The sequence below is a fragment of the Ranitomeya variabilis genome, chromosome 4, assembly GCF_051348905.1.
Source record: "Ranitomeya variabilis isolate aRanVar5 chromosome 4, aRanVar5.hap1, whole genome shotgun sequence".
Classification (NCBI taxonomy): Eukaryota; Metazoa; Chordata; class Amphibia; order Anura; family Dendrobatidae; genus Ranitomeya; species Ranitomeya variabilis.
Genome location: NC_135235.1, coordinates 532,724,500 through 532,749,139, shown reverse-complemented (window position 1 = coordinate 532,749,139; position 24,640 = coordinate 532,724,500). Strand labels below are relative to the sequence as shown.

Here is a 24,640-nt window from a genome sequence, read left to right as displayed (position 1 = left end):
ATTTTGGCTAGGTCAGTGTAAAAATAAAAGCTATGGCTCTTGGAAGAAGGGGAGGAAAGAAATGGAGGCGCAAAATTGTCCAGATGGGAAAGTGTTAAAACAAATGTTCATAAAGACAGGAACTTTTGTCATTGCTCATGCTTTACCTCTGTTTGTTTTACTTGGGTAAACTTTTTGGAAGGGTCTGTAGTCCTCTGGAGCAGGAAACTCATCCACCGAATGGAAGGGAAATTTTGATTCAAAGTCATCTGTAATACAGTTTACATATAAACATGCAAGTAAGTTACACAACAGATATAGTATGAGCGAGGTTAGCATATTCAACCAAGGGCTTTTAAATAGAGGATGCACCTCAGTTTGTAGCCATGTCCATAGCTGTTCATTGTATATATGTATAGATATATAGTCAGTTTTCAGAGGAACAGAACATAAAAAAATAAATAAATCACAGAATCCCTTAAAATGCTTTTAATTTTGCTTCCATCATATCCCAAAAAAATACATTACAATGTAAAACAAAGCAATGTTTTTGGTGATGAACCCTTCGTCAGGCTAAAAGGAGGATAAGTGACATGTTTATTGTGGGCAGAAGATAAAGGATTCCAATTGTACCAAGGAATACATCGAGAGCTGGGCTGGCTAGATGTCCAGAAGCATAGAAGTAGTACTGTCATGAGTGGGTCACGTCCTTCTGGAAGATCTGGGGTTAGACAGTCACTACGAATTGCGAATCGCAGATCTTCCAATTTAGCTGATGTGTTTGAGTTAAATATTAAATGGATTTAGTTTCCTTTGGTGCTGAAGAGGGTAACCCTTTACATGCTGGTTAGAAACATGCAGCTCCATCTCACAGCTGTTCCTGACTTGGACATTTTCTTTCTCTATAAAATCTTGTCAGACCTTCTCTTCCTTGCCAGTGAACGCTTTGCTTCCTACCCCCTTGCAGATGCGGTGCTGATTTGGAGATCGTTGTTGCCACTGGAGATTGTGGAGTGTGATTTTTGGGTGTATGCTTTCCTCATTGTCCTATTCCTCCCTATATACCTCTCTACCTTTGGTGAGTGTTTTTGTATGTTTGTTGCTTTAGGTTATCCCCGTATTACATATTATTACACTACAGGAAAGAAATATATCTTGGTACCGTGTTAGCCAGTAGATAGAAAAATATTTAGAATTGAGAGTCCTCAGTGGTTGATACCATCTTTTCAGTTAGCCATTAAAAGGTAACAAATTGCAAGCTTTCGAGACTACATACGTCTCTTCATCAGGCAAAGACTAAAACAAATTCTGAAGAATCACATATTTATGCACAACATAGTATAGAGAAGAAAAAAAAAAAAAAAAAGGGGAAAAAAACCATGGATAAGCCAGGTGACATGAAGCAGAATTACCATGGGTGATAAACAGTTACGTCCATAAATATTGGGCCAATTCTTAGATAAGGATTGTTTATTGTCCTGTGATTAGGGTCTCTGTTGTGATGATCCCACATGGTCTGATGGGCAAGTTCCTTAATTGATGTAAAAAGACATAAATCCATGTGACACATTCATTCCTGCAGTTAGAGTGTCAAAGGTCGTCATCAGTTTATATTCCCAGACTCTCCTGTCTTTTTGTGTTTTGAAGTTACCTTTCAATACAAGTAATTTCATGTCCATAATGCTATGATTTGGGAGACAGAAATGTATTGCCACGGGTATATCCATTCTTTTTTCTCTTATTGTATGGCGATGAGAGTTCATCCTTGTTCTCAGTTTCTGCCCTGTCTCCCCCACATACAGACCCCCAGTTGGACATTTAGTACAAATAATTAGGTACTGATTAAAATGTCATCAATGTAGCGGTAGTACCTAACTATTTGTACTAAATGTCCAACTAGGGGTCTGTATGTGGGGGAGACAGGGCAGAAACTGAGAACAAGGATGAACTCTCATCGCCATACAATAAGAGAAAAAATAATGGATATACCTGTGGCAATACATTTCTGTCTCCCAAATCATAGCATTATGGACATGAAATTACTTGTATTGAAAGGTAACTTCAAAACACAGAAAGACAGGAGAGTCTGGGAATATAAACTGATGATGACCTTTGACACTAATTGCAGGAATGAATGTGTCACATGGATTTATGTCTTTTTACATCAATTAAGGAACTTGCCCATCAGACCATGTGGGGTCATCACAACAGAGACCCTAATCACAGGACAATAAACAATCCTTATCTAAGAATTGGCCCAATATTTATGGACGTAACTGTTTATCACCCATGGTAATTCTGCTTCATGTCACCTGGCTTATCCATGGTTTTTTTCCCCTTTTTTTTTTTTTTTTTCTTCTCTATACTATGTTGTGCATAAATATGTGATTCTTCAGAATTTGTTTTAGTCTTTGCCTGATGAAGAGACGTATGTAGTCTCGAAAGCGTGCAATTTGTTACCATCTTTTCAGTTAGCCATTAAAAGGTATCAACCACTGAGGACTCTCAATTCTAAATATATTATTACACTAGCATTTCTGTCCCAGGCCACCTAGGGGAGGGGACAGCTTAGGGAATAAAAGGAGAACAGTAAAGCTGGTGTCCCAAACCTCATCAGCTAAAGGGTATGTGCACACGTTGCGGATTTTTCACGTTTTTTGCGCATTCTTTCGGCAGCTTTCCACGGCAAAAACGCTTAAAAAAAAATGTATACATTAAGCATCCCATCATTTTTAATGGTTTCCACAATTTTGGTGCACATGTTGCGTTTTTTTCCACAAAAGAAAAAAGCATGCGGAAAAATACGCAGCATGTTCATTAATTTTGCTGATTTTAAGCGGATTTCCCACTATTTTATTGCATTGGGAACCTCTGGAAAAAAACGCGAAAAATCCGCACAAAAAAACGCGCAAAATACGCGATAAACACGTGTGCAGAATTCCTGCGGAAAATCTCAGGATTTTCTCAGGAAATGTCTGCATACTTTCCGGACGTGTGCACATAGCCTTAGAGGTACCTTTGGGAGCAGAGATAGTTAGGGCCCGAGACCTAGGGACAGTTCAGGGCCCCTTTCCCTAATCACATACAGTCACTACATGACAGGTACATGGTATAGCCCAAATAGGGAAGGGGAAAAGTGAAAAAAAAAAAAAAGCATCACCAGGAGGCTACACAAGTAGGGGAGTGACATTACATGATACAGCGATTCTGCCTTTTTGGTGTGCAGTCTCTCCGATAACTGACTATTGGTCTATGGAGCAAAGTGGTCTACTCTAGTGGAACAAGCACCCATTTCCTGTTCTTCCATGCAGCTGGGAGGTTGAGCAACCCACCATTAACCCCTTCACTCCCCCAAGCCTGTTTTCACCTTCAAGACCAGGCCAAATTTTACCATTTTGACAGGTGTCACTTTGAGGTAATAGCACTGGGATATGTTTAAGCGTTCCAGAGTTGTGCTCTTTTAGGCTTCTTTTACACTTGCCATCTTTTTGCGGCCCCAAAAGATTTCTATGGGGCCACAAATTCGCCGGAGCGCCATACGGCCGTGAAAAAATATTGAGCCTGCTCAATATTTCTCACGGCTCACGGACACGGCCCCCATTGAAAATTAATGGGGTTGCAAAAACGGAAGCTTTTTTTTTTTGCGGTGCACTGTCAAGAACGTATTGGCGGATCGCCTTTTTTGTCCCATACTATTCTAAACCAGAAAAACGTCGGGAAGTGTAAAAGAAGCCTAAGTGTTTGCAATGTTATTTGAAAAAAACTCCAAAACAAATAAAAATATTTGATTTAAAAAAAAGACTTGCGCTTATTTATGATAGAAAAAAACGTAAACTTGGAGAAAATTTAGCAATTTTCAATCTTTTACTTCTTATGCCCTTAAACCAGAGAGTTATGTCAGACACAATATTTAATAAATAACATTTCCCACATGTCTACTTTACATTAGCACAATTTTTTAAAACAATTTTTGTTAGGAAGTTAGACCGGTTAAAAGTTGACCAGTGATTTCTCATCTTTCCAATTTTTTTTTTTTTTTTTTTTTTTTTTTAAGGGACCACATCACATTTGAAGTGTCTTTGAGGGGCATATACAGTGGGGGAAATAAGTATTTGATCCCTTGCTGATTTTGCAAGTTTACCCACTGACACAGACATGAACAGTCTAAAATTTTAAGGGTAGGTTAATTTTAACATTGAGAGATAGAATATCAAAAATAAAATCACGTTGTATAAATTATATAAGTTTGCAATTTGCAGTGAGAAATACGTATTTGATCCCTTACCAACCATTAAGAGGTCTGGCTCCTACACACCAGTTAGACGCTCCTAATCAACTCGTTACCTGCATTAAAGACAACTGTCTTACATAGTCACCTTTATAAAAGACACCCGTCCACAGGACTCAATCAGTCAGACTCTAACCTCTACAACATGGGCAAGACCAAATAGCCTTCTAAGGCTACGTTCACATTTGCGGTCTGCGCCGCAGCGTCGCCGCATGCGTCATGCGCCCCTATATTTAACATGGGGGCGCATGGACATGCGTCGCACTTGCGTTTTGCGCCGCATGCGTCCCTGCGGCGCCCGCGTCCGGGCGCAGAGGACGCAGCAAGTTGCATTTTTGCTGCGTCCAAAATCAATGAAAAAAAGGACGCATGCGGCGCAAAACGCACCGTTGTGCATGCGTTTTGCTGCGTTTTTGTTTGCGTTGTGGCGCCGACGCGGCGGCGCACAACGCAAATGTGAACGTAGCCTAAGGATGTCAGGGACAAAATCATAGACCTGCACAAAGATAGAATGGGCTACAAAACCATAAGTAAGACGCTGGGTGAGGAGACAACTGTTGGTGCAATAGTAAGAAAATGGAAGAAATACAAAATGGCTGTCAATCAACATCGATCTGGGGCACTATGCAAAATCTCACCTCGTGGAGTATCCTTGATCATGAGGAAGGTGAGAGATCAGCCTAAAACTACATGGGGGCAACTTGTCAATGATCTTAAGGCAGCTGGGACCATAGTCACAAAGAAAACCATTGATAACACATTATGCCGTAAAGATTTAAAATCCTGCAGTGCCCGCAAGGTCCCCCTGCTCAAAAAGGCACATGTGCAGGCCTGTCTGAAGCTTGCCAATGAACACCTGGATGATTCCGTGAGTGACTGGGAGAAGGTGCTGTGGTCAGATGAGAAAAAATTGAGGTCTTTGGCATTAACTCAACTTGCCGTGTTTGGAGGAAGAGAAATGCTGCCTATGACCGAAAGAACACCATCCCCACTGTCAAGTATGGAGGTGGAGACATTACGTTTTGGGGGTGTCTTTCTGCTAAGGGCACCAGACTACTTCACCACATCAATGGGAGAATGGATGGAGCCATGTAGCATAAAATCCTGAGTGACAACCTCCTTCCCTCAGCCAAGAAATTAAAAAATTGGGTCGTGGCTGGGTCTTCCAGCAAGACAATGACCAAAAACATACAGCCAAGGCAACAAAAAAGTGGCTCAAATTGAAGCACATTAAGGTCATGGAGTGGCCTAGCCAGTCTCCAGACCGTAATCCCATAGAAAACTTATGGAGGGAGTTGAAGCTCCGAGTTGCCAAATGACAGCCTCAAAATCTTAATGATTTAGAGATGATCTGCAAAGAAGTGTGGGCCAAAAATCCTCCTGACATGTGCGCAAACCTCATCATCAACTACAAAAAACATCTGACTGCTGTGCTTGCCAACAAGGGTGTTGCTACCAAGTATTAAGTCTTGTTTGCCAGAGGAATCAAGTACTTATTTCTCACTGCAAAACGCAAATACATTTATACAATGTGATTTTCTGGATTTTATTTTTGATATTCTATCTCTCAGTGTTAAAATTAACCTACCCTTAAAATTATAGACTGGCCATGCCTTTGTCAGTGGGCAAACTTACAAAATCAGCAAGGGATCAAATACTTATTCCCCCCACTGTATAAGACAGAAAATACCCAAAACTCAAATCCCCCGCCCCGCCGGCTGAGCCAATGAGCGGTGCCGTGCAGCTTTGACATTCCCGTGCCGCTCGTTGGCTCAGCCAGCAGCAGCTCAGCCAATGAGCGGCGCCGCGCGGCTTTGAGCGGCGCGGGATTCAAATCCCCTGCCAAAGCAGCGTGGCGCCGCTGATCTCCCGATGGAATAGCGGTGCCATTTTTGTCACAGCTTCCGGCCGCGGTGGATTTTGGGATAGCGACACAATAGCCGGAAGCTGTGACAGAGCCGATTGGCAATTATATATTAGATACAGTAGTGTTGTGCTGTGCTGTAAACACAAGCATGTATGTCTCATAAAAAGACAAAAAGGGGGTTAAAAATTCTCACAGGACGCATGTACAGTGTTTTCTTTTTTAGCATCTATCTGTATAATCATCTAAGGGTCACTTCCGTCTGTTTGTCTGTCATGGAAATTCCCCGTTGCTGATTGATTTGTCGCGGCTGGCCGCGACCAGCGACGGCCACAGTCCGGCCACGAATTCGCCCTTCCCTACTCCCCTCCAGTCAGTGCCCCCATAGCGGTTTAGCAGTCCGTTAAACGGACTGCGTTACACCGCGGCATAACGCAGTCCGTTAACGCTGCTATTAACCCTGTGTGACCAACTTTTTACTACTGATGCTGCCTATGCAGCATCAATAGTAAAAATATCTAATGTTAAAAATATAAAAAAATCATTATATTCTCACCTTCCGGCACCTTTCCCGCTCCTCGCGACCATCCAGTCCCAAGAATGCATTGCGGCAATGACCCGATATGACGTAGCGATCTCGCGAGACCGCTACATCATCACATGTTATTGCCGCAATGCATTCTTGGGACCGGAGCGTCACGAGAAGCATCGCTAAACGCCTGGGCTGGATCCGGGGGCCGCCGGAAGGCGAGCATATAACTATTTTTTATTTTAAATTCTTTATTTATTTATTTATTTTTTAACAGGGATATGGTGCCTGCTGTGCTATATACTGCGTGGGCTGTGCTATATACTACGTGGGCTGTGCTATATACTGCGTGGGCTGTGCTATATACTACTATACATATTCTAGAATACCCGATGCGTTAGAATTGGGCCACCATCTAATTATTTCATAAAATCCATGTCAGACAACCAAAACATACACTTAAAACAACTGCTAAAGGGGTGGTCATCACTTTATAATCAGTAGAGATCTAACTCCCACAATTTTAAGAATGAAAGGGCCTCAGTGCCGGTTTGGGGCTGCGCCTACTAAGTTTTCCCTGGTCATCTCACCCTCAGGCCCTACTGTGTATGTGCAGGAAAAAAAAAAGTGAAGAGCTGCAGTACTCATTCAGTAATGTATCACTTTTACTGTTAGGATCTGCTGGACCTCACCAAATAAAGTGATGAATTCCTGTACTTGTCTCTCTCTGCTATAGACTTTGAATGGAGTGGCAGTGTGCATGCTCAACCGTCATCATTGATGGGATTGATCCTATGGATAATCAAAACTTATGGGAACATCCCACTAACATTTCTAGAATAGTGGCTCATATATAATTATATAGTTGGAAACTTATGGAAAACCAGAATTAGTTTACACTCAGAAAAGCAATGAAGGTCCAAGACTGGGGCACCTCAATCAGGGAGGTAGAATACCATTTGATATTACAGTAGGCAGGTATCTATCCCTAAATAGAGATCTTAGTCACCGATTAACTTGCATGTTCTGCACTATTACAGCAGATGGGAAGAAATGTGATGCAAAAAGTATTTAACGGAGGTTTACCTGCAAATGACCTCCCAACAGAGATAGAGTCTCTGTGTCCATTCCTAACAGGAGGTGGTGGCGGAGGAGGTCCAGCAGGAATTCGAGAGGGAGGCGGGGGTGGCTTAGCCCGGTTCTGTGTTGTATCACTTGTGCCATGCATTCGGTAAGGAGGGGGAGGAGGAGGAGGTGCATCACGGCCGCCATTACGTACTACAGGAGCTGCAAGATGAGGACATTTTTACAATGCAGAACAGCAACATTTGGGGATTTTATGGACAAATGAAATTTCCATTCAAATAGAATTACTACTTCAATAATGCATGCATTGCCTCACCTGATCCCCTAGAAGGAGGGTCTCTTACAGGCGGTGGTGGTCTGTTACCACCCGGAGAGAGATTTGCTGAAGTTGGTGGAGGAGGAGCCAGTCCTCGCACGTTTGCAGCTTGTCTGCGAGGGAGAGAGTTGAGCCGCAGTGGTAGGTCTGGGGGCGGCTCATTTATAGGGCTAGGTGGTCCATTCACAGAAGGAGGAGGCTGTCTGTAAGGTGGCGGTGGAGGGGGTTGTCCCTGAGAATTAGGGGTTCGCATGTTGACAGGAGAGGGAGGCGGCTTTACTGGAGGAGCAGCAGGAGCCCGATGCCCTGGGGTTGGCGGTAAAGGTTTATCCCTACTGTAGGGTTTGGCATTCTGAGCAGGAGAAGGTGCTGAACTAGCATGTCGCCGCCCAGGAGGAGGCGGTGGAGGGGCAGAGGAACTGTGCCTCATTCCTGGACTAGTGGTACTAGGGGGACGTGTAAGATCTGGCAAGGATGGCCTGTGGGCTCGTCCAACTTCTGGAGGGGAAGAACGGTTGCTGCTGCTGTCAGTGTCATCCTGGGGTCTCCCTCCTGAAACTGGGGGACGGGGAGCAGCAGATCTTGTTGTTGATCCCTGAAGAGGAGACCGACCAGATGGGCTTTCTGAAGAAAATAAGAAAAGTGACAAAATCAAGATATTTTTGTACAGAAATGCTACAAAGCAGAGTGTATAGGGACAAGACATTGGAAGAATAGCAAAAGGTACAGAGGTGAATACTGAAGACATTCACACTTCCCCATGGGCCAGCAATAAATCAGTTCTTATTCAGCAGCAGAAACTCCCCAAAACATCATCACGTACCAGAGTTACTATCTTTGGTTCCTACTGGCCTAAGTTGAGGAACTCCCCCTTGAAAGAGGCCTCCTCTTGGTTGCATCGCTCCTCCGCCTGTCGGCCTAAAACCAGGACCACCACTACCGCCGCCATTAGAGTCTGCAAAATATTACAGCATTTATATTACAGCAAAAAGGAAGAAACTGTGTCTGATTTCTACAATTCCAAGACAATTGTTAAAAGAAAAAAAAAATGAAACCATAAGATGGTGACTACTGTACTACCACCTCCTATGATTATACACTTACTCAGCCAATTCAGTGGTCCATGTTGACGGGGGTGTTTGGGAAAGAGTATGGCCAAGTTAATGGCCTACGATTCTCAATATATGGTTTGGGGTATACCTCTAAATCATGCACATACATCTTCAGTAGCGGCTGACCAAATTCTAGTTCAGCTGTCAGCTCTTTCCCCTGATCCCTCAAACACAACACGGCAATGCATTCATGTGTGCTCTATAGGGAGAGAGGGGTGAGATGCTAACAGACACCATCGGCACTACATGAAGAACAAGAGGATGGGGTGTCTGAATTCGTATTGCCTGATCTAACCCAACAATCTTTCTGTTGGGAACAGGGGGAGTTGGGAGCCACCCATACACATTAGATAGCTGGCAGGGCTCGATCAAAACCATTAGGTGCAACCAACTATCATTATGTACATGGAGCCTTAAGGATTTATTCTCAACTTTAGAAGTTATCACGTATGCAAAGTGATAAGTTGTGCATTAATCGGGGTCCAACCACTGGACATCAGGGCTCTGAAATTTTGTGTTGGAATCAAGTGGTGGCCACACATGAATGTCACTGCTCCATTCATTACCTATGGGACTGCCAGAGTTAGACGTGCATTGAACTCTACTATATCAGGCAGTCCCACCGCTCCAGATCACAGTCTTTTCTCAAGATTGGTGGAGGTCCCTTCTGTCGAATACTTGCACATCTGCAAGTACGATAACATTGGGAATAATCCTTTAAAAGGGATTGTTCACCACTGCGACAACCCTATCCTGATCTGAGTATTTGGCGCCGATAAAATAAAGTCAGAGCAGCCACAGCCTTGGCTTTCTCTTCATGCTCGATTTGTCTGAAGATGAGGACAGTAACAGCAGCACTGATTGTACAAAGGACTTATGTATCATAAATATTACATGTAAGCCCCGGGACCAAGAGTGCCGACACCGCTGGAACAGCACCAGCACGAGAGATGAGTATAAGTGTTTTTATTTTATTAGGCCAAACATTCAGATCGAGAAGGGGTTGTACTAGTAGTGGAACAGGTCCAGGGACTAGATAGTCATTATGGATCCAACTTGGCCACGGTTTAGCAGAAGCTTCTTCCAGGTTATCTTACACTGTGCGGACAGCCAATTACCAGTGTTGGCACGGTGTTGGGAGCATCTTTGACCACTGCTGGTCTACACTGCAACTGTGGGAAGTGGCAGACTGAAATAATTCACAATGATTTCCACTGGAATACGGAGCGGAATATAGCCCTTCAGCCCTGACATTACATGGAAAGAGGCTGTGACCCCAGACAGTCTCTTTAAAGGAATTATCGTCAAGTACTAAACAACTGATGAGATTGGAGGGGGTCGACAACAGGCACCACCACTGAATTCTGCTCTGGCATTTCCGGGTATAAACAATGTACGGCAGAACAGAGCAGCTCCACACATGGTTTTCTGGCAGCTGCTTTATTCTGCCCCACACATCACTTATATCCGGATACTGCTAGACTAGAACTCAATTGATCAGTAGCAGTGCCAGGCATAGGACCTCTACTCATATACATAGGATATCATTTGTTTTGGCACTAATCCCTTCATAGGAGACTTGCCATCAGATTCATGCTGCCCAGAATCAGACATTGGCTGCGCAATTGCAGCTTTGTATTTTTGTTCTGAAATGCTGCACGGTTTCAGGGTAAGCACCCTTTGAAAAGCAGTCCAGGATTTATGTCTCGGCTGACTAGCCCAAAGCAAGTCCCCAGCCAGCTTCTCCCTGCCAAGTCTTTATGACTGACAGGTCTCTTCCAATGATACACAGGTAGAGACCTGCTAGCGTCCAGGGACCTTGTAAGGATAGTAAAGATAAGACGACCCATACTGTTGTTTATAACAATCTGCAGCTCTATAATCAAAATAATCATGTTTTTATCAGCCTGCAAATGAGGCCATAAGTGCTCAGGGCACGATGAGCACTTCATGATCCTCTGCTTCCCCAGCTCAAGTCCCCATCTTGCACCTCTCACTGCTGCGAGATTTCGTTTACTAGCACATGACAATACACAGCCATGGAGCTGTCAGTCAAGCACCAGTGGATTGCACAAGGTGGGGACTTGAGATGGGAAAGCAGGGACTCAAAGTGTTCTGTGACCTCCAAAAACACAAGTGGCCTCATTTGCATGCTGATAGAAAAAAAATATGTGGATTTTTTGATTATGGATAAAAAAAAGTATGGCTTTACTTATCTTAACAAGCACTATCTGACTAGATAAGCAGATTGGGGAGTGACGAGTTAAGTGGCAGATTCACTTAGGGTACTGTCACACAGTGGCACTTTTGTCGCTACGACGGTACGATCCGTGACGTTCCAGCGATATCCATACGATATCGCTGTGTCTGACACGCAGCAGCGATCAGGGACCCCGCTGAGAATCGTACGTCGTAGCAGATCGTTTGGAACTTTCTTTCGTCGCTGGATCTCCCGCTGTCATCGCTGGATCGTTGTGTGTGACAGCGATCCAGCGATGCGTACGCTTGTAACCAGGGTAAACATCGGGTTACTAAGCGCAGGGCCGCGCTTAGTAACCCGATGTTTACCGTGGTTACCAGCGTAAAAGTAAAAAAAAAAAAAAAAACAGTACATACTTACATTCCAGTGTCTGTCCCCCGGCGTTCTGCTTCTCTGCACTGTGAGCGCCGTCCGGCCGGAAAGCGAGCACAGCGGTGACGTCACCGCTGTGCTTTCCGGCTGGCGCAGACACAGTGGAGAGAAGCAGAACGCCGGGGGACAGACACTGGAATGTAAGTATGTACTGTTTGTTTTTTTTTACTTTTACGCTGGTAACCACGGTAAACATCGGGTTACTAAGCGCGGCCCTGCGCTTAGTAACCCGATGTTTACCCTGGTTAGCCGGGGACTTCGGCATCGTTGGTCGCTGGAGAGCTGACTGTGTGACAGCTCCCCAGCGACCACACAACCACTTACCAACGATCACGGCCAGGTCGTATCGCTGGTCGTGATCGTTGGTAAATCGTATAGTGTGACAGTACCCTTACACATATCCCCTTTGCAAAATGACAAGCATCTTCTTTTATTTCTGCAATGTTAGTTTCAGGGGAAAAGTACAGAGTTCAGTATATTTTATAACTTCAAACCCAGACGTCTCACACCAGTCAATATTTATATAGAAAGGGAGTGCCTGGAGATTGCATGAAGATTTCCTGCTCCGCATATTCATTACATACAGGTCACACAATACATACTTTCTAATACGGGAGCACTCCGGTCATTCACTGCAGTGGTCCTTTTTAGATTCGCTCCTTTGCAGATGTCGCTGAGCAGAGCCCCTCGGCCTCTTTGTTCTTCGTTGGTAAGCTTAGGGGGTTTAGTGTTGGCCTGTAGACAAGTCAAGGACAGAAAATTGTAACAAACATTCTCGTATATGATATTATATTCTGGAAATGATATCAAACCATGACAATGTGCTGAGTGCCACAAACACCGAGAGCCCTCGCCTGTTCTGCAATACCTGGACTGGTAATAGATGGGGACTAACCCTGTGACACGACCATCCCACAGTCTATGTTCAGACAGAAAACTTAATGCAAGTTCCATCCAGAAATGAGGCAAGATAAGTTTTTAACACCCCAGTGTGAATAGATCTCCCTCTCGGCTTCATCTTTCCAGAACGTGGATTGAGCGATTAAGTCAAAGTGTATTACATTACTAAAGTAGGTCCTCAGCAGAGCGAAAACAAGAGCCTCAAGACCTTTTTACACTAGAGGGGAAAAAAGCACAGCAACTGCACTGTGTGAACCCACCTATAGGGTAAGTTCACAAAAGACCATTGCAATATACTGTACATCTGCATTGATTACATGACAATTTGCTTTGCAAAAGATAAAATCCACACAACAGAAAAACCTGCAGAAAGAAATGGCATTGTTAGAAGTTGTAGGCTCCCCGCAGGTCAATTTCAGCACAAGAAATCTCTTTGAAGAGTGTAGATATTTGGTAAAAGGTCATAGACTTTGCTGATATACTGGTTGCCGCATTTTTGCCTCATCTGAACATATCCTTAGAAAGAACAAACCATACACTCTACCCCACTTATGAATAAATCCAATAACGAGCTACACAGGTTGTATGTTGGAAGTAGCACAGATGAGAATAAACCGCCCTAGTATCACTAGTATAAGTGCTTCTCATCTCATATCATCAAAAGTTAATTTATTTCAGCTCCAATATAAAAAGTGAAACTCATTATATAGTCATTACAAACAGAGTAATCTATTTCAAGTGTTTATTTTTGTTAATGTTGATGATTATGGCTTATAATAATTAACAAAAACACCTGCAAAGGCTTCCTAGACTGTTTCAGTAGGCTACACTATCATGGGGAAGACTGCTGACTTGACAGATGTCCAGAAGGCAGTCATTGGCACACTCCACAAGGAAGGTAAGCCACAAAAGGTCATTGCTAAAGAAGCTGACTGTCCACAGAGTGCTGTATCCAAGTATATTAACGGAGAGTTGAGTGGAAGGAAAAAGTGTGGTAGAAAAAGGTGCACAAGCAACCGGGATAATCACAGCCTTGAAAGGATTGTTAAGAAAAGGCCATTCAAAAATTTGGAGAAGATTCACAAGGAATGGACTGCTGCTGGAGTCATTGCTTCTAGAGCCACCACACACAAGTATCCAGGACGTGGGCTACCAGCGTCGCATTCCTTGTGTCAGCCACTCATGACCAATAGACAACCCCAGAAGTGTCTTACCTGGGCCAAGGAGAAAAAGAACTGGACTGTTGCTCAGTGGTCCAAGGTGTTGTTTACAGATGAAAGTAAATTTTGCATTTCATTTGGAAATCAAGGTACCAGAGTCTGGAGGTAGACTGGGGAGGCCACAATCCAAGCTGCTTGAGGTCTAGTGTGAAGTTTCCACAATCAGTGATGGTTTGTGGAGCCATGTCATCTGCTGGTGTAGGTCCACTGTGTTTTATCAAGACCAAAGTCAGCACAGCCATCTACCAGGAAATTTTAGAGCACTTCATGCTTCCCTCTGCCGACAAGCTTTTAGGAGATGGAAATTTCATTCTCCAGCAGGACTTGGCACCTGTCCACACCGCTAAAAGTACCAATACCTGGTTTAAAAACAACAGCATCACTGTGCTTGATTGGCCAGCAAACTCACCTGACTTTAAACCCATAGAATCTATGGAGTATTGTCAAGAGGAAGATGAGAGACACCAGACCCAACAATGCAGATGAGCTGAAGGCTGCTATGAAAGCAACCTGGGCTTCCATAACCCCTCAGCAGTGCAACAGGCTGCTCGCCTCCATGCTACGCCGCACTGATGCAGTAATTGATGCCAAAGGAGCCCCGGACCAAGTATTGAGTGCATTTACTGAACATACGTTTCACAGTACACCAACATTTCAGATTTAAAAATAATTTTTCAAGCTGGTGTTATAAAGTATTCTAATTTACTGAGATAATGACTTTTGGGTTTTCATTGGCTGCAAGCCATAATCATCAACATTAACAGAAATAAACACTTGAAATAAATCACTCTAGTTGTAATGACTCTATATATGAGTTTCACTTTTTTGTATTGAAGAACTGAAATAAATTAACTTTTTGATGATATTCTAATTTAGTGAGAAGCACTTGTATATAGTCCTGAATATTCAAGTCAAGCCTGCTTTGTTGTATGCATTTACCTGGGAGAATGTAGGAGGTGGCGGAGGTCCTGGTGGTGGTGGGGGTGGAGGAGGGATAGGCATCTTTCTCAGTAATATTACCGATTCACTGTTGACTCCTGCAACCAGCCCCTATATGGGGTGGAGACCACACGAATCCTGTATGGAAGAAGCAGCAGAGTCACATTAATCTTCAGACCAAGCTTCTGTGGAAGAAATACAAGGATTATGGCAGTCTGTATTATGTGAATGGAAAGGCTACAGATATAATAGTTTTGTATGTGCATAAAATTAACCACTCTACTGTTAGCTATCAAAATCTGCTCTGCTACCAATACCCACTGATTCCCAACCACGAGCCACCTTGGATCTGGCGGGTCGCCATAATTATCGTGGTTACAGGACAAGATAACGTTTCCATATGCAATGGTGGAGATCATGCATTCCGGCAACGGTGGAAAGGAGAAGAATTTTCAAGTGGCTGTCCAGTCTTAAAACTACAAGCCATTATATAACTGCAGACTTGTTAATCCTCACATTATGCGCACTACGCATTGTGTGGATTCTCTGATGTTGGGTACGGTAGTGATGTGAGCGCCTGTATGCATTATGTATACTCCCAGCCACATTCCAACTAGATGTGCGCAGCCTCACTCAATTAAAGTACATTTAGGGAAACTGGAAAATTTCTAGTCGGACTGTGGCCAGGAGTATGCATAACGCATACATGGGCTCACATGACCGCAAGCTCCCAGCGCCAGAGACTCCTCACAGAGCGCAGCGTGTGTGATGTGAGGATTCCCAAGTCTGCCATCATAGAGTGACGGCAGACTTGTAGTTTAAGAATGGACAACCGGTTTAAAACCATGTTGTTAAGTTTGATATTTCTGTATCCCAAGCACGTACAAGGCTTCCTGGCCCATCCTAAGGATAGGCCATCAATATCAAAATCATGGACAACCCCTTTAACACTGTGGCTTATATAGGAGGAATAGCACTGTAAACAGGGCACAAATTAGAGATGAGAATTCCCTCTTCAGCTCTAACGTCAGCATGTGTAATAATGAGCTTCCTCGGTCATTGCAATTAAAAATGTTTGGAAAAAGTTAGTGAAATCTGGGAAACATACAGATGTGCTGCATTACGTCTTGCTAGCACAGGCTGAGCTTGTAGAGGGGTCGCCCACTTGGCACGGCATCTATAAGGGCAGGCTGATCTACGTAAAGGGGTCGCCCACTTGGCACTGCATTTATAAAGGCAGGCTGTGCTCGTAGAGGGGTCGCCAACTTGGCACTGCATCCATAACGGCAGGCTGAGCTCATAGAGGGGTCGCCCACTTGGCACTGCATCTATAAGGGCAGGCTGAGCTTGTAGAGGGGTCAGCCACATGGCATTGCATCTATAAAGGTAGGCTGAGCTCATAGAGGGGGTCGCCCACTTGGCACTGCATTTATAAAGGCAGGCTGTGCTCGTATTGGGGTCGCCCACTTGGCACCGCATCCATAACGGCAGGCTGAGCTCGTAGAGGGGTCGCCCACTTGGCACTGCATCTATAAAGGCAGGCTGAGCTCACAGATGGGTCACCCACTTGGCACTGCATCTATAAGGGCAGGCTGAGCGCGTAAAGGGGTCGCCACTTGGCACTGCAATTATAAAGGCAGGCTGTGCTCGTAACCGGGTCGCCCACTTGGCACTGCATCCATAACGGAAGGCTGAGCTCGTAGAGGGGTCGCCCACTTGGCACTGCATCTATAACGGCAGGCTGAGCTCGTAGAGGGGTCGCCCACTTGGCACTGCATCTATAAGGACAGGCTGAGCTCGCAAAGGGGTCACCCACTTGGCACTGCATCTATAAGGGCAGGATGAGCTCGTAAAGGGGTCACCCACTTGGCACTGCATCTATAAAGGCAGACTGACCTCATAGAGGGGTTGCACACTTGGCACTGCATATATAAGGGCAGGTTCAGCTCGTAGAGGGGTCGCCCACTTGGCACTGCATCTATAAAGGCAGGTTGAGTATGTAGAGGGGTCGCCCACTTGGCACTGCATCTATAAAGGCAGGCTGAGTTTGTAGAGGGGTCACCCACTTGGCACTGGGTCTATTAGGTAAACCTTTGATCAAACCACGAGGATGGCAAATATTTTACTATAAAGTGGGCCAGCTCTCATCACGCCTTTATTGGTAAATACACTCATATTCCATAACAGTACACTTGAGTATCTAGTTGTTATTTAGGGCTCCTTCAGACATCAGTTTTTCTTGCATGAGTTATATAAAGCGTTTTTCACAAATAGAAATAATACCTATTCTATGGGCCTGTTCACATGTCTGTGTAATTTTTTTTGGTGGCCGACTGTTAAGGGAAAATAAAAAATTTTAAAAAAATCACAGAGCCATACCTGATTTTGATCCAAGCTTTGGACCAAGTTTGCCAATGCAAGTCTACAGTGTGCGGTCCATTTTTCATAGGCTGTTTGAATGGAGAAGCTTGAGAAGCTTGAGAATCCCTCAGTTTTGTGTTTTTTTCATACAAGAAATACTGATTAAATTGATGACACACTCATATGAAACACTGATGAAACGTGGAAAGATTTTTGGGTATACGAAAAATCACTGATTTGGGAATTAAGCCCTTCTAATCCTTGACAGTCCATTTATACTTGGTTCACATATGGGTCATTCCACATCAAGTGGACTAGTTTTAAAAATCGTCCCCACTCGACCTTCTCCGATTTTGCTGAAAATTTATAAGGATGTACATGTATGTTTGAAAAGAGGTTCTGTAAATTTTTAGGGCCAGATCTCAAATACATTGGGCACTGTTGACCTTTCACTGGAGGTTCCACCAAGCCTGCGGCTTCAGCTAAGAGGATTTTGCAAACTTTGGCACATAGCCATTAGAGTTCTATACTGGCTATGATGCTGAAATTTGGCATGCTAGCTCAACTTTTGCGGCTAAACACGATAAAATTATTACCGGCTATGACAAAACAATATTTCGGCCGCAACTTTGTGTCAAAGTAGCTTGAAAAACGCGTCGCATAAAATTTATGCCAAACTTTGCCCATATATAACTCAAGACCAAAAGCCAATAGTAACTGGTGCTTTGCCCTGTACACCAAACATCTACATGACTTTGCATTGCTGCAATATCACGGTCAAAGCATATGTATTTGTGGAAATATTCACACCCACATATGATGAAAAACTTAAAAAAAACGAATTTTACCTATTTTTAGGTCAAATTTCTCAAAAAGGGTACCCCTAAAATATATTCTGATATCATTAGAAAGAGCACATTTTTCTCTACAAGGATCATTGTTTTGTTTTTTTGGAGTCTCTCAGTTTAAGAAATGAAAAATGCCACTGAACATGGTGTTATTTATTAATACGCAATGAATGGTAACTGCACTATTCAAACCCTTGCGTTGGTCCATGGTGGTTATACCACAACCAATTCCCTAAGAATTGGTATTATAATCCTATTAAGAGTTGTAATAATGCTGTCTTTTGAGAATTGGCAGCCCCATCGCCTAGGAGCCATGGCCGATAGCCGTGCAAGGCGAGCCTCGGGCGGTCTCTTTATTGCAGGTTCCGAAGCCTGAGGGTGGGTTGTCTTTGCCTAGGATCCCAAGCCTAATATTGGGTATCTTTTGTTGGTTCCCAAGCCATAATGTTCAGTCTAAGTAGTCTGGAATTGTTGCTGAATTTGCAACATAATCGGTTCAGAGAAGCTGTATTGTCGGCCCATTGCTGTCCAAAAAGGTCCAAATCTTGACATTGGCATCTAAAAGTTGGTCCATTAAGGCTATATCAGACGAATTCGGTGTCTCTGAAAGAATGGTCAAACAAGCTCAAAAGCTTAAATGTGAATATGGGATCTTAGCCTTACCTAGAATCAAGTGTGGCAAGAAAGTTTCTGAGGAAGTGAAGAAAAAGGTGCAGGCATTTTTTGAGGATGATGAATTCAGTCGAATGTGCCCTGGTAAAAAAAGACTATAACAGTGCGAATAGCAGGAGAAAAAAAAGCAGATGCAAAAGCGACTATTACTGAGCAATATGAGGGAAATGTTTGTTGCCTGTCGGGATCGGAATGGCCCTGAAATTGGATTTTCCAAGTTTTGTGAGCTTCGGCCAAAGTGGTGCGTAACCGTTGGATCTGCTGGAACACATTGCGTTTGTGTGTGTACCATTCACAAAATGTCAAACTAATGCTTGCAGCATGCCCAATCAATGATGACTCCAAAGAGCTCATATGCAAAATGGTCTGTGGAATTGAATCCAAGGACTGTATGCTCGGCCGTTGTGATAAATGCCCGGGTCCTGAAGTTTTAAAAGAATTTCTAGTCAATGTGTTTGTCAACAGTGACCCTGAAGATATTATTGAGTTCAAACAATGGATTCACACTGATCGAGACACGTTTGATACCAAACAACTGACTATAGAAGATTTCATTGAAGAATTGGTTTTGAAAATTTCTAAAGTTTGTAGCCATCACTACATCGCCAAGCATCAAAGTTGCTATCTGAAATTGTTGAAGGAAAATCTGAGACCTGAAGAGCTTGTGATCCTTATGGACTTTGCTGAAAATTACTCATTTATTGTTCAAGATGCCATTCAAGGTTTCCACTGGGAAAATAGTCAAGCTACAGGACACCCATTTGTAATTTACTTCAAGGAGTTAAATGGTGAAGCTGGCAGAACATCAGCTTGTGCATAATCAGTGATTGCTCACAACATGACACGGTTGCAGTCCACACTTTCTTAACAGTAATTGTGGAGTATCTCAAGACTCATCTATGGGATTCGTCATATCCACTACTTCAGCGATGGATCTGCAGCCCAGTTCAAAAATTTCAAAATTTTTCTCAACTTGTGCCACCACAATGCTGATTTCAATATCAGCGCTGAATGGAATTATTTTGGTACCAGTCATGGAAAGTCGCCCTGTGATGGGATTGGAGGGACAGCAAAGAGGTTGGCAGCTCGTGCCAGTCTTCAACGCCCAACTGAAAACCAAATACTGACCCCGGTGGATTTATTCAACTTTTGCAACGAGCAACTGCATGGAATCAAGTTTTTTTTTTTGTTCCAAAAGAAAAAAATTGACGAAATACGGGTAGTTCAAGAGGAAAGGTTCAAATATGGACATACAATTGCTGGAACAAGAGAAAATCACCAGTTTGTGCCAATTGATGACAAAAAGATTCGCATTTCAAGGGTGTCAAATGACCCATCATCTTTCATTGCCCATGTAGATAGATCTGTCAGATCAGAAATGCCTTTTGTGCCAATTGCAAACCTCCAGCCAGGGCAATACATTGCCTGCATTTACGATAGGAACTGGTGCATTGGAAATATTTCTGAAATTTCAGTCGACGAGCATGATGCATTAACAAATTTTATGCATCCTCATGGACCAGCTAGCTTCTTTCACTGGCCTGTGAGAAATGATACATGCTGGATTCCCAAGCAGTCAATCATTGCAATAATTCCAGCACCAGCTGCAACAGCAATGGGCCGACAATACAGCTTCTCTGAACCGATTATGTTGCAAATTCAGCAACAATTCCAGACCACTTAGACTGAACATTATGGCTTGGGAACCAACAAAAGATACCCAATATTAGGCTTGGGATCCTAGGCAAAGACACCCACCCTCAGGCTTCGGAACCTGCGATAAAGAGACCGCCCGAGGCTCGCCTTGCACGGCTATCCGCCATGGCTCCTAGGCGATGGGGCTGCCAATTCTCGAAAGACAGCATTATTACAATTCTTAATAGGATTATAATACCAATTCTTAGGGAATTGGTTGTGGTATAACCACCATGGACCAACGCAAGGGTTTGAATAGTGCAGTTACCATTCATTGCGTATTAATAAATAACACCATGTTCAGTGGCATTTTTCATTTCTTAAACTGAGAGACTCCAAAAAAAACAAAACAATGATCCTTGTAGAGAAAAATGTGCTCTTTCTAATGATATCAGAATATATTTTAGGGGTACCCTTTTTGAGAAATTTGACCTAAAAATAGGTAAAATTCGTTTTTTTTAAGTTTTTCATCATATGTGGGTGTGAATATTTCCACAAATACATATGCTTTGACCGTGATATTGCAGCAATGCAAAGTCATGTAGATGTTTGGTGTACAGGGCAAAGCACCAGTTACTATTGGTTTTTGGTCTTGAGTAGTGTTGAGCATTCCGATACTGCAAGTATCGGGTATCGGCCGATACTTGCTGTATCGGAATTCCGATACCGAGATCCGATATTTTTGTGATATCGGGTATCGGTATCGAAACAACATTAATGTAAAAATGTGTAAAAGAGAGAATTAAAATAAAAAATATTGCTATACTCACCTCTCCGACGCAGCCTGCACCTTACCGAGGGAAGCGGCAGCGTTCTTTGTTTAAAATTCGCGCTTTTCTTTCCTTTACGTGAGTCCCGGCTTGTGATTGGTTGCGTGCCGCCCATGTGACCGGGACGCAACCAATCACAGCAAGCCGTGACGTAATTTCAGGTCCTTCAGGATTTTAAAATTACGTTCCGGCGTTGTGATTGGTTGCGTCGCAGTCACATGGGAGACGCAACCAATCACAGCAAGCCGTGACGTAATTTCAGGTCCTTAAGGATTTTAAAATTACGTCCCGGCTTTGTGATTGGTTGCGTCGCAGTCACATGGGAGACGCAACCAATCACAAGCCGTGACGTCACGGGAGGCTGGACACGCGCGCATTTTAAAATGGGCGCATGTCCAGCCTCCCGTGACGTCCCGGCTTGTGATTGGTTGCGCCGCGGTCAACCAATCACAAGCCGGGAGGCTGGACACGCGCCCATTTTAAAATTTTAAAATGCGCGCGTGTCCAGCCTCCCGGCTTGTGATTGGTTGACCGCGGCGCAACCAATCACAAGCCGGGACGTCACGGGAGGCTGGACACGCGCCCATTTTAAAAAGCGCGCGTGTCCAGCCTCCCGTGACGTCACGGCTTGTGATTGGTTAATGGCGGCCATGTTGCCGGGACGCGGACCAATCACAGCAAGCCGTGACGTAATTTCGTCACGGCTTGCTGTGATTGGTCCGCGTCCCGGCAACATGGCGCCGTGACCAATCATAAGCCGGGACGTCACTGGAGGCTGGACACGCGCGCTTTTTAAAATGGGCGCGTGTCCAGCCTCCCGTGACGTCCCGGCTTGTGATTGGTTAATGGCGGCCATGTTGCCGGGACGCGGACCAATCACAGCAAGCCGTGACGTAATTTCGTCACGGCTTGCTGTGATTGGTCCGCGTCCCGGCAACATGGCCGCCCTGACCAATCACAAGCCGGGACTTCACGTAACCAAGTAAAAGGGCGAATTTTAAACAAACAACGCTGCCGGTTCCCTCGCTGAGGTCCAGGCTGCGTCGGAGAGGTGAGTATAGCGATATTTTTTATTTTAATTCTTTGTTTTACACATTTATATGGATCCCAGGGCCTGAAGGAGAGTTTCCTCTCCTCCAGACCCTGGGAACCACCAGGAATACCGTCCGATACTTGAGTCCCATTGACTTGTATTGGTATCGGGTATCGGTATCGGATTGGATCCGATACTTTGCCGGTATCGGCCGATACTTTCCGATACCGATACTTTCAAGTATCGGACGGTATCGCTCAACACTAGTCTTGAGTTATATATGGGCAAAGTTTGGCATAAATTTTATGCGACGTGTTTTTCAAGCTACTTTGACACAAAATTGCGGCCGAAATATTGTTTTGTCATAGCCGGTAATAATTTTATCGTGTTTAGCCGCAAAAGTTGAGCTAGCATGCCAAATTTCAGCATCATAGCCAGTATAGAACTCTAATGGCTATGTGCCAAAGTTTGCAAAATCCTCTTAGCTGAAGCCGCAGGCTTGGTGGAACCTCCAGTGAAAGGTCAACAGTGCCCAATGTATTTGAGATCTGGCCCTAAAAATTTACAGAACCTCTTTTCAAACATACATGTACATCCTTATAAATTTTCAGCAAAATCGGAGAAGGTCGAGTGGGGACCACTGGTCCACTTGACATGGCATGACCCATATGCACTTGACAGCGAGCACTATTCTCGTCATCAAAACTACAGAAACCTCATCCAGCACACTGTCATGTTGGGACGATGGTCTAAATGGGGTGCCCCAGCTAACTATCTGTGCAATAGTAAAAACTAGCCCCAGGCAAGGTGAACATCCAAGCAGTGACTTGACAGGTTGCAGGAAGAAACCAGCACTCTGCAGTGCCATCCGGTTACTGGAGAGGATATGATCGCTCGGTCCGTAAGGGGCAGCTACACACTGTACTTCACCGCAACATTAATGTAGCCAAAGGGTATTGTTTTTGCAAATTATGTTACTTTTGCCACACAATTAGCATATTATGCATATTTTGCAACTGTGTTTCATTAAAAATGTTGCAACATTTGTCTTTTGTAGCCTTTGTGTTGTACCAACTTATTCCGCAATTGGTTATAGTCATCTGAGAACCTGTCAGTCAGTCTGTATGACTGACGGAGTTTATTACTCATAAGGTTCAGTCAGACCGCAGTCCACGGACTAGCCAGCGGCTCTCCCAACCCATGATCGACAGCATCGTATTTTTCTATGCCGCTGTCACACTCGAGTGGGGAGAGCAGCCAGCCAGTCCGCACAGTGCAGTCTGATCTTGGTCCGATTTACATGGTTGTCTGACTGCGGCCCTTATCTGCCTTTTTCTGAACTGCTCTGAGCTTATTTGGGACCACAGACCACATCAAAGTTCAATGTGCAGGGGGAAAAAAAAAAAAAAAAAAGGTTGTAGAAGCCAAAACTGTGCACATTTTTAAAGGGGTTGTGCACTACATTCTATAATGCCTCCACAGAGTTAAACCTAGTAAAGAAGTATTTCTGTAAATGCCTCTTGTTTTCATCTGTGCCCGTCATTGGCGCCATCACTGACCGTGGCTGCAGCCGCCGTTGAGGTCACGTCGAGCTCCAGAACACCTTACATCACCCGGGTGTGACCCAGTTGCTCGCACCCCTCCTGATTACTGGGTTGTGACGTGCGGTGACACATTGCCCAAACCCCAGTCAGATAGTGGGCGCTTGGGGCTAATGAAAGCAGAGAATAGAGGGAAGTCGCTTGCTGGATACTGGGCTGTGACGTGCGGTTAAACTCAACCCACAGACCAGCCAATAAGGAGGGGTGAGCGCAACTGGGTCACACCCGGGGATGCAAGGGAATCTGGAGCTTGACGTGACATCAGCAGATGTCAGCAGCGGCTGCAGCCAGGGTCACGTGATGCCGAGTGAGTGGTCAGCAATTTACAAAAATACTTCTTTACAAGTTTTAAATCGGTGGGAGAATTATACAATGTAGTGGACCACCTTTTTAATGCATCACAATTGCAAAAAAAATTTTTAGCTCCAAATACAAAAATAGCACACAAAAAAAAAAAAAAAAAATCTCCCCAAAGCTGGAAAATCTCTCTAAACACAATACCGCTACATCTGGAACATGGCAGTAAAGCAGAGAAAAAAAATAAAAACAGCCTAGAAAGCGAGATACATCTAATGAATAATTCAATAATAAAAGAGTTGTCCAATCTTAAAAAGAATAAAAAAAACACATCATGGATGTATAGGGCATAAAGTTATCGTTCGATAAGCCTGGGAATTTAAAGAGCTCAGCCCTGCAGCATAGTTGTACTACTGAACTGAACTGTGCCCGCTCCCATGCTACAAGCAGCGGTAGCTGGGCCTCAACAGCATCAAAGGAGTACAGGGGCACTGAAGG

At 44.1% G+C, this 24,640-nt stretch overlaps 1 protein-coding gene across 3 annotated transcripts in view; it reads right to left on the bottom strand.

Annotated features, from left to right (window-relative positions):
• WIPF2 (WAS/WASL interacting protein family member 2) overlaps positions 1-24,640 on the bottom strand; it is a 49,674-nt gene that overhangs the window by 5,819 nt on the left and 19,215 nt on the right. For all 3 annotated transcript variants that reach the window (XM_077252386.1, XM_077252388.1, XM_077252389.1), the window contains 6 exons: positions 14,866-15,003; positions 12,409-12,541; positions 8,886-9,017; positions 8,063-8,686; positions 7,747-7,947; positions 147-248 (listed from right to left, as the gene is read on the bottom strand). In XM_077252386.1, the coding sequence (XP_077108501.1) occupies positions 147-248; positions 7,747-7,947; positions 8,063-8,686; positions 8,886-9,017; positions 12,409-12,541; positions 14,866-14,928 (1,255 nt within the window). In that variant the 5' untranslated portion in view covers positions 14,929-15,003. The remainder of the gene's footprint in view (positions 1-146; positions 249-7,746; positions 7,948-8,062; positions 8,687-8,885; positions 9,018-12,408; positions 12,542-14,865; positions 15,004-24,640) is intronic.